At 34.1% G+C, this 11,705-nt stretch overlaps 1 protein-coding gene across 1 annotated transcript; it reads left to right on the top strand.

Annotated features, from left to right (window-relative positions):
* Positions 1 to 3,726: 3,726 nt before the first annotated feature.
* Positions 3,727 to 6,450, top strand: LOC102804019 (uncharacterized). The gene has a single exon (XM_006820636.2). The coding sequence runs from the start codon at positions 3,727 to 3,729 to the stop codon at positions 6,448 to 6,450; it is 2,724 nt and encodes a 907-aa protein (XP_006820699.2).
* The last annotated feature ends 5,255 nt before the right edge of the window (positions 6,451 to 11,705 follow it).

Genomic DNA, 11,705 nt, shown 5'->3' with positions numbered 1-11,705 from the left:
TGACAATTTAATTTCAGTGAAAATAGCATAAATAAAATCCGAGTGAAAATAAATTCTCTATACAGTATTGACTGTAATCCTACCAGTACTTTGGGCATCACAATCATCCAGTACAGCTCCATCTTCATTCTCCTCCTCTTGATCTTGTAACCTCCTGTTATACCTCTTCAGCTCTGCTTGTTTCTTCCGTCTTGATCGCTTATGTATCGTGTGTAGAGCTAGATGCAGAGCATTCTCTTTCAGTTCATTTGTAACATTTACATCCAAGTTTCTTTCCAAACATTTCCGTATTCCATTTAAATCCAATTCTTGGGCCGCTGTGAAAAATTCATTTCTCAATTTTTCAATCTGCTTTTGTGAAGAGGAGTATGTGTAGAGTTTGCTTAGAGGATTATAGCGTGGGTTAGGATTATAGTGTGAATTAGGATTATATTGAGGATTACGATGGGCATTAGGGTGGGGATCATGGTGGCGATTCCGAACAGGATTTGGTGATCCTAATGAAAACCTCTCAACATTTCTCATTTTGACTGCATGCAAATTCCTCGGAATGCAGAGTCAAATACTCAAATCTGAAAGAAAACAAAAACATTACTGTTAGAAAAATGAGATATTTCTAAAATAATTGACATTATGGTTTATTTTTATGATTACTACCGTAAAAGGGAAGTAAAATTTTTGCAATGCACTTTTTCAATAAAAACAAAAGGTGCAGTCAAATATTCAGATGACTAGTTCATTTTTTACATTTTTTTTCCAAATGGTGGCTTCATATTTTTTTTAAATTTATTTCATCTATTCATGGAATTTCACATACTGTAGAATACTTTATTTTCGCTTGGAATTTATTTTCGCTGAAAGGATGATTCCGCGAAAATAAAATCCAGCGAATATACTTTTTTTCCTATATGTCACATTAAACTCATTAAAAATCAGTGAAAATAAATTCCATACAAAATGCCCAAAAAGCCTTTTCAGCGAAAATTAATTCCAGCAAAAATAAAGTATTCTACAGTATATTAAAACAAATTCTACCTTAATGACCAACAGTATTTCACATATTTTTCCTGAAGGAGAAAATCAACAAAAACTGAAATCCAGTGAAAAGCAGCTTTTGAGAAGGGCTCGCTATGATTTGAATTTGTGAACTTGATAGAGTAATGCCCAAGACCTTGGATGTAAGGTAATTATGGGTGAACATAAAGTAAAAATGTGCAATAAAAGTTCAGCCTGTTTTGTTACACTGCCAGGCATGGCAATTTAATTGATTCATTGAAAAGTTGTAAAGCTTACCCATGTGTATTAATTACTATATATACTATACAATACCAGTGTCTCAGCTTGTACCCTTGGTCTCATGTTCACACAATCATCTACTGTAAAAGGAAAATGACTGGAAAATGCGCTAAATTAAAACCCAGTAAATATGTAAAATTTAGCACAGAACACATTATCTAAATGATAAAACCGTGAATTTGAAAACCCAATGAATATGCCTGAAATGCTAAATCAGCAACATTTAAACCCAGTGAAAATTAGTCATTTTACAGTATATCTATAGAAGGTGTGTGACATTCACCATAAAAACAAGAACAACAAAATAAAGGCTAACTCTATCCTGTGAGTTAACATTATAAATGGAATACAGAAAGAAGTCTTACAATGTACTTCATGCAGCTGATTTTGATGTCTTCTTCAACTTGGTTTCTTTTTCAGTAGCATCATATGAATATGTACATATAGGCCATTATTACATGAAGTACAGCACCATATCTTTGGTTGCAGCACAGCTCCCTCCGCCCGCGTGTGAACGGTTTGTTTACCCGCACTGCGGTTCGAGACAAAAGAACGCTAGTCGTTTCCAGACCGGGGATAGAGGGACTGTGGTTGCAGTTTGCAAAGTACTAGTATAGCTGCACAGTGGACAATAACAGAATAACTATAGTACCATACTTTTGTTTGCCTAGTGTAACCACAGGATAAACAATAACAGACCATCAAGTAGACATTATGTAATGGTTCTTTCATATGCAAAGTGTATTGTTCTACATACAATTATAACACATTTACCTGGAGGAAAATCCCTAGGTCCTTGGAAGTGACAACAATGCTAGCAGCAGTGGCTAGGACGTCACATGAATGTTTGTACAACTCAAATGAGGTAATTTAGTATTTTGTACAATTCTCAACATTTACTTGAACAAGCACATCCTAAAGATGCATTTTGGTGATTCCAGTCCCTTGCAGCACGGTTTCTAGTAATCGTGCTTGCAGCTAGGGACTGGAGAAACTTGGTCTTATACTTAACAAACAATGGCTTTTGAGGGCAGTATTATACAAGCAGGAATACTCAGCAGAGGCGAGATATTCACTGTATTCAAGTCTTAGCATTTTGTGAGCTGATAAAATTAACAAGAAATCTGCTCAATTTATTAAGTCTGACAATTTCACGAGTTATTTTTATACAAATATGACATGATATATGCTATATGTGCTCTATTTCAAGCACACCTTCTATATAGAAATATACAGAATCGATCATCTAAATATGACATTTTGACCACAAACACATCTCTGTCAGTTACATTTTAGCGCATTTGCTACTATAATAGCAATCACAGTATTACATACTTGAGAATTAAAATATTGACATTTTGACCACATATACCTCTCAGCAATTTACATAATCTAATAATAGAGAAATTATAGTAAAGCAAATATGATTACATGTAGACACAGCACACAAGTGAAAATCCAGAAATTTAATCTTATTTATTTACAAACAATACAAATTAAATTTAGGACCAAGTAATAATGACTGCCAGGGGATCTTGAGGGGAATGTATGTCAGAAATGTCATTCAAATTTATTTAGTTTATCTTTGCCAGCAATTCTAATTATGTTAATTGTTCAAAAGCCTAAATATATTTAGTAAATCATAGACCCTATTACAGGGTATACAAGTAAATTACAACAAAACAATTAATAAATGAAAAACAAAAGATAAATATCATCGGGCTCTAGAGGGGGCACTCACAACATTTTTTTTTTTGTCACAGGTCTGTTAATGCAGGTTATTGGAAGTAGAAGAAAAATAAAGTTTAAGTGTTACCGTTGGTAGTACAGTTAATGGTATTTACTTGTATACAATAATAAATTTTAAACATTTATGCTTTACTGTACTTTACGACTCTTTGAGTTGTTTTGCTTTAGCTGACGTACCTTGCCCAGTTTCCTCTAGAGGCACATAAATCAAACAGAATATTTGTTTATGAATGCGGACGCTTATGTGTTTATTTAGAAGCCAAATAAACAGTGGTAAACTAACACAGAAAAACACATTTCAAAATTATATTACAACAAGTACAGTGCGTACCCCGTTATCTGGAGATAAGTACTATACAATCAGTAGTAATTGGGTGGCATTCATATGTGACTTATTGCTGAATGCTGACGTTTGCCCTACTATGATGATAAATTATTCGCTAATCAATGACAGAACTATGAGATCTAATTAGGTCTCCATCAAATTTCAACAAACTACAGACAGTGTGAATTGGCAGCAGTGGGGGCAAAGTATATTCTGAAACTCAGACAGTTTTGACGACACAAGACAACTTGCATGAACAGTCCTGGGTCAGTTTCAACAATGAAGTTTACGAACTGCTGTAGGCCTTGAAGATTCTACTGTACTGTACGAGTTTCAACTATAGGAAGATCATCATAATGATTCTGTGTTCGCGCATGAATGTTCCCAAGAATGGATTCCATTGTCGTCGCCGCCATGGTTCATCCACCCTTGTCATGTACATTTCTATCTATGTGTTGTACTTTGGACTAGCATCAATCGTTGGCTTACCTGCCAATGAAACAACGTGCAGTCTGAAAAATAATGGCACTATGCTGGACTGTTCCAATTTAGGAATAGGTTCCTTGCCGGGGAATTTATCTTCGGATATAACAACGTTGATTTTACGTGGAAATAATTTAACAGTTCTTGAGGACAGTGCTTTTAAGGGACTGGTAAATTTAGAACATTTAGATCTGTCTCATAATTACATCTCTGATATCGCATTAGGTGCATTTGAAGGACTTGATCGACTGAATGTTTTAAAACTGTCCCACAATGATATCTATATTATTCCCATTACGGCTTTGATAAAGACACCAATGCTACAAGAGCTCTACACCGACAACAACTTACTACGTGATGTACCAAAGGCACTAACCAAACTGCATAACCTACTGTATCTAGACCTAAGTTACAACAAGATACCACAAGTGAATTTCGACCAGACTTTCCAGTCTCTTAAAACTCTTGATGTGCTAAACTTAGCAGGTAATACAATCTCCACAATTCACAATGATGATTTCATTGGTTTTAATGGCACAAAACTTCTGAGACTCGACCTATCCCATAATAATCTCCAGACAGTAAATCAAGAAGCGTTCCATCCTTTCATGAATATTCATACTCTAGATCTAAGTGGGACACTACTCACACCATCATACGTAGGTGAAGTGCTGTACGGACTGCAGAATGTCCAACTACAGGAGCTCATTCTGCGAGAAATCGGCTGGCAGCAGTTGACACAGAACACGTTTCAAGCAATGACCAACTCCACCCTCTGTGTGCTGGATCTCTCTCAAAACTACCTTAGTATAATCACAGCGCATCTCCTCCCGTTACCAAACTTACGACAACTAAACCTGGCATACAACAGTATTGGAGTAATTCACAGCGGTGCATTTGACAATTTGATGAGCCTAACAATTTTGAACTTGACAGCAAACTACCTGACAACCTACCCAAACTTCAAACCTTTACAAAATACAGTACAAACTATAGATTTATCTGATAACAAACTAACTGGTGAAATACCAATTGATGCATTCAAGGGACTTGAGAGACTCTCAAGTCTTGATATGAGTGTGAATAACATCAATGGCATGCTCAAATCGGGAATTTTCAACAGTCAGTCAAAGAGCTTACACAAACTAGATCTTTCATATAACAAGATAGAACAATTTGCAGAAAATGTATTCTACAACACAACAGTCTTACGAATGATAGATTTATCACACAATAATCTGTCAAAGATTGATGGTACTATTCCATACAGACACCTGTTTGATTGCACACATCTTGATCTCAGCCACAACAACATTTCACAGATTGTTTCAAATGCATTTTTTGGCATGAACGCATTGCAGTATCTCGATTTGAGCTATAATGCTCTGAATGTCGGTGGACTGTTTGAATACAACAGTACAGTGTTTTTACCCATAAGGAATTCGCTCTCCAATCTAGTGCTATCTGGAAATAATTTAGATTCCATCCATCCAGGGACTTTTCAAGTGTTATACAATCTCAAGAACTTAGACCTTGCTGATAACAACATAGAAGTTTTGGGTCAAGGGCTCTTTAAGGATCTGTCAAATCTGGAGGTTCTAGAACTCCAGTATAATTTGATTCGCACTGTTAACAAGACAACGTTTGCTGGTCTACACAGCCTTCAAGAACTAAACATGGCTGAGAATCAATTTTCATGTACTTGTGAATTAGAATGGTTTCTCTACTGGCTTGAGGAGACAAATGTGACAGTTGTCAATGCCAGTGAATACGTGTGTATGTACCCATATGACCTACAAGGTGACCTCATAACAACTTTTGACCCGGAAATCAGTTGCAATAAAGGTGCAGCTCAGATTATCAGCCTGTGCCTGGTTATTCTCACTGTGTTTTGTGTTGTTGTTATTATTGCATGCCGTGCTAAGAAAGCATGTGAGATGCCGAAAGGAACCCGACTCAATCGGTATTCATCAGTACCATACAAGACACCTCCGTCACCCCTGCCACATGATAGTATACAGCCTCTGAATAGCTATATCAGTGATGAAAAGAAAGACGCTGTAATTCCCATGGAGCCAGTCCCAAAAAGGAAAAAATATTCCGGAAATGAAAAAGGAAACGAGGAAACGAATGGTCTTTTACAAAACAATTTAGAATCTGACAGCGAAGATGAGATTAAGTTAGATAATGCCCTACAAAATAAGCATCCACAACACGATCAGAAGTCAGGATCAGATGCTAGTGCCACTGATGTTAATAAAAACAAGGAAAAGTCAGAAGAAACAATTGGCAGCGACAGCGATAGTAGTGTATCATCATCAGCAAGCTCAAAGAGAAACAGTGAGTCTGCAGACAACAACGATGCCGATAATGATGAAAAGATGATAGTGAGTGAGTCGGAGCATGAGGATAATCATTATTTATCAACAGACAGTCTTGATCAGTACAAAGGAAATGAGGAGGAACAAAAAGATGAAGAGGAATCAGTATTTACTGAGGAATCTGAACTAATGCGTGATGACTCAGAAAATCCTAACCAGACTCCAATCGATCCCCAGAGTTTGGGAAATCTACACCCAATAAAATATTCAGTGTAATCCAACCAGGATTGAGATTTAGTATAAAATACATTTCATGTACTTGGTTTTTGTTTATGCAAATTTTAGGATTATCCCTTGCACATAATCTGCATCTAAATGAAGTACTGTTCTGTTGAAAGGGGAAGGCCATGTGATAGGTACATTTCTCTAGACATGCTTTCAGTTATATCATAACAAGTAGTACTATATATTATAGAGGACTTGAATTATTTAATCTGATTAAAATTAGATGTTTTTATTTGTTGATTTTCATATTATTTTTTTCTTTTTTTGGGTAGATAGGCTTTCACGATCAACAACTAAACAAACTTCTGCAAAATAAAAACTATTAAAAAAAAATAATAATAGTAAAAAAAAAAATATGAGTTGATAATCTACTGGATGATGAGATATTAACTATTTGCCATGGTTATTAGTGTTCCCATAATGTTCTCACCATATCACCCACAGTAGTTTATTTGGTTGTTTCCATAGCAATTACATTTGTTATTATCTTGTAACAATTCTTATAGAACCCATGGATCTATTTGGAGTTTTGTACATTGTTACCTTTGTTAAATATTGCTTTTCAAAATTTAATTCAAATCCAATTTGTTTCATCAATAACAATTTTCCGTCATATTGAACTGAAAATCTACAAAATGAATGAATTTTTTTCAAAATCCTAATTAGATGCACATGTGTTCTACAGACCAAGTATCAAAGCAATTGAGCTGGTAGTTTTCAAGAAAAAGTCAAAAATAGAATATTTGTTATCAAAAATAACAAAAATATTTGCTAAAAATAGAGAATTGAAGATATTGTCATGAAATGAACTAATCTGACAAGGGTCCACCCAAAGTACCTACATACCAAGTATCAACTTGAAAACAATTGAGCTGGTAGTTTTCAAGAAAAAAATGAAAATGTCATTATTACATACAATGGATGCAAGGATGACCAAAAATGACAAGAAATAGAAATTGAGAATTGAGAATATTGTCATGAAATTGTCTATCCTTAGTACAAACTAAGATTTCAAGAAATTGAACTGGTAGTTTTCAAGGAGTCAACAAATCTGATCAAGATCCACCCAAGGTGGTAGTTTTCAAGGAGTCAAAAACTTGTCACGAAATGACAAATCTGATCAAGATCCACCCAAGGTTGTAGTTTTCAAGGAGTCAAAAACTTGTCACGAAATGACAAATCTGATCAAGATCCACCCAAGGTGGTAGTTTTCAAGGAGTAAAAAACTTGTCACGAAATGACAAATCTGATCAAGGTCCACACAAGGTGGTAGTTTTCAAGAAGAAGTTGAGAATGGAATTGTTGACAGATGACAGACAATCACCTATAGAGTAAAACAAAATAGAATATTGCTTTATTACAACCTTAAAGAAAGTTTGACAGCTACACTTTGTCATCTACGATGGTAGTGAAGCTAAAAATCTGCTATACTTGCTGCCAAAAACAATGTTACTATTTTATGACAAATTATATTGTTTTTATGAAGAAGCAATATGAAACAGCCTGAAAATCCTCAAACTGACAACAAGAAAGTGGACGAGCATGAAAAGTAGCGACCAAGACCTGTTAAAGCATATGTAAACATACTTCAGAATGTGTATTCATTTTTACTGTTAATCACAAATTTTTTACTCAAAATATATCTAAAACTAATAGAGGTTTCTGATTTCTTTCATAGTATAGTAAATTTGAAATTGTAATGAGTCAAAATAGTTTCAATATTAATATGATTAGATTCAGAGCTGTGCTCTGTATGTCGTTATTTTTTGACAGAGGTCTCAGCGGTTTATAGTATTTTCTGAGTAGGGTATTTCTTTTATTACAGTTATCTCAAACTTAGTTCTTGGATATCGCACACTATAAAAATAGTATTTTTGTTTTATTTTTTGCTCTCTATTTTTTTTTTTTTTCAAAGACTTTACATGTAGTTGTTCTTGGTTCTTTCTATTTTTACAATGTAGAAATAATTCAATATACTAAAGTTCATACACGATGTTTTCAATATCAGATTACGATTAGTGATCTTTGTTCTGCATTCTATACGTTTTATCTTCATTTATGTGCCTAAGTACAAAGTTTTGCACAAATTACACATATCCATTAGTGTACATACCACTGTATCCAAGGTGGACAGATGTGAATCTCTCTTTACAAAGGTTAATAACGATGATATAATTAATGATGCATTAATATTTCAACACAAAACATGTGTTTTAATGCCTTTGAATTGCCATATTTGCCAACATTTTGCACATGTTTATGTTTCAGGTTTTGATATAAATAAATATAGCCAACATTATCCATTGTTATTTGAGCTAGGTGATTAAATTTGACTCTGGTGTTCAAAGGTTTAAACAAACAAATATGAATTTGTTGTATAGATTATAAAAAATCATATTTCAGATTCTATCCATTTTTCATTAGTAAGATATTACTCATTTTGTTGAATATATTCTTTAGATGTTGAAAATCCTGATTCATATGAATGTCTGTGCAAATTATAAGGCTAAATGTATTGTATAACAGAAGTGCAGTAGGTTTTCGTGAGTGAATTATTGAACACAAAAAAGCCATATATTTAGGTTTATACTCATTGTGCATATCATTCAGGTTTTTGGCATAATTTGGTGTTATAACTAAGAGCTGTTTATAATTTACCAATTTGTTAGGGGGAGGGGGCATTAATATATATTTCTGCTGTATTTGAGTACATTTTTGTTTTTAACTAATGTATTTTTTCATAAATGTCAACAATGCTAAAAATAAAGTACACATTTGCTAGAGAGATAAGACTCAAATGTTAACTGAGTATATGTTTACACACCAAGTGACTTGTCAGTTTTGTATGTATGAATTATAAAAAAAATACTGCAGCATTAAAAATTTGGATACCAGTAAGGAATATAAGCTTATCCCAGCAATGTGTGTATATAAGTTAATTTTGTTCTAAAGCAGTGATTTGGCTATCCTGTGTGCAACTCAGATCTGGCTGGTAGTAGGTAGCACATATTTGCATTAATATTTGAAGGCACTGGCCCAAATGCTGTCAACTGATCACAGCTACAAATATACATTTTCAAAATGTATTCTTTTTCTTATTTCACATGTCACCTTTTTACCATCAGACTTCCTTGCCCAAATTTTTTTGCACTATTTTCTTATATTCTTCAATATTTTTGCAAATGAACCCTAATTTTGGAGCTAACAGACAAAATTTGAATCAATTTTCAGTTTTCACTCAAAAAATTGGGCTATTTTTGTCCCAATCTTCTGAAGGAAAAATGCAGATTATAAACAGAACTATTTTGTGAATTTGTTATGAAAATAGGGAATGGTGAAAAGGTCGTGACTTGATAATGCTTATGGGACAAAGGGCAAAGCGATGAGCCATGAATTATATCCCGAAGGCAAGGAGATAATTAATCATTAATGGTTGTCTATTTTGATATCATCTGCTTTTTTATGCTACACTAACCATGAAAGAAACAACATAGTTTGGTATGACTGTGCATAATATATTACCTTCTTCATGGTTCATTTCGACTGTGGTTTTTTTTTTATAGGAAAAACGTTTTGGCCATGGATACTTTGGCCATGTAAAAATGGAAATCACTACTCAACACACAATTCTATAATTGGTTTTTATCAAGGCATGAAACCTGTAAAGAAGAGATTTTAGCATATTTCCAATAGACTTCAGGGATTTTGTAAATGAGGGAACAGGGGCGCAGCACTCTCATGCCATGGCTATGCGCCCCCTTACTCCAGGGTGTGGAGTTAAAATGAACAATTCTATGGCTTCCCTGGGGCCAAAATTACTATCAGACAGATCACAGTTGAAGACTGTGGCCACATGTGATCCCTGGTCAATCAGAATTTTATGGTTGCCAGAGGATCTGCTCCCAAGGGTAAGGGACGCATGGCCATAGCATGAGGGCGCTGTGCCCCTGTTCCCTTGTTAAAAAAAAAACCTGAATAGTTTGAATTTCATACTGAATCTTAAAAATCTTGCAACCTATTACAAGACCACAATAGTTAATTGGTAATTCTCAGGTAATCAGTGAACATTTTATTCATAGATAGGTTATAAATATGACTTATTTCTCCTCTGAAATGTCTAAGACTTTGATTATTTTTTATTCCTAATTGAGTCTATTAGTAGCATGCTAAAATCAATCCACCAATACTTGTTGGCTTGTTTTCAGCGGGGATGTGCCTAGTGTATTTTGCCCCAAGAGGTTGCACATTTGCTAAATGTCAAAACATTAATTTCTAGATCCCTCAATATTTCCCAGGATAGGTAGGGGAGCTAGAGCATGAACAACTCTTGATAATTACTTATGTACTACACCCTTGTCAAGATGTAAACGGAACAAAAAAAAAACAAAAAACACAATTTTCATATTTTGGTGTTTGTGCGTTTTTATAATAATTATTAATAAATATTATAGAACATTGGAGACTATAGTATTTTCAATAAAGATATACAAATTAGTATTTTATTTAATGACTGATATGCAAATCACATAAACCGAAACTCTTGATGCCAAGTTTGATATATTGAATACATGTTTATTTTTTGTTATCGATGTTAAAATACACTTAAATGTCTTACGCGATGGTGGAGAAAAATAGTGAATGGTTTTTTTTTTTTTTCTGTTTGATGCAATTATGTCACCAACAATGTGAGCAAGCTTGTGTCTGCAAATACAGTATTTGCATATGCATAGAATGGAAATCAGGTTAACCAATCACTGAGCAAAATAAGTTTTATAGTAAGTTACAACAATTGCTCGAACATATACAAAAATTGTAGATGCTGTGATTACAACTTTTCTGAAGATTTTCATAAAGTCTGGTAACATATGTAATAATAACAGAATCCAATGGCATTGCCATGACATTTGTGGGGTATGGAAGTTATTCATCACTTATGATGTGGTGTATCAACGCTGCATTCTTACTCATTTTACTTGTGAAAATATAACCACAGGATACACTGCAGCACTCATGGAAAATAACTTTCACATCCCACAAACATAAGACAAAAATCACGAACAAGGTCTGAAATCCAATTTTGTACCAAAATGATAGCAATTATCTGATCTCTGGAATTTCAAACTTTTAACAATTTTAAGAACACAGTATCTAGGCTACGGCATAGTTGAATTACAGTCCCTAAGGCTCTATCATAGAGGGACTGTAGATACAAATTATTAAAAAAGGTACAAGAGACAAACTGACCA

This window comes from Saccoglossus kowalevskii, chromosome 10, assembly GCF_978046115.1.
Source record: "Saccoglossus kowalevskii chromosome 10, keSacKowa6.1, whole genome shotgun sequence".
Classification (NCBI taxonomy): domain Eukaryota; kingdom Metazoa; phylum Hemichordata; class Enteropneusta; family Harrimaniidae; genus Saccoglossus; species Saccoglossus kowalevskii.
Note: the sequence above shows the minus strand (reverse complement) of the source record. Positions and strands in the feature narration are given on the sequence as shown.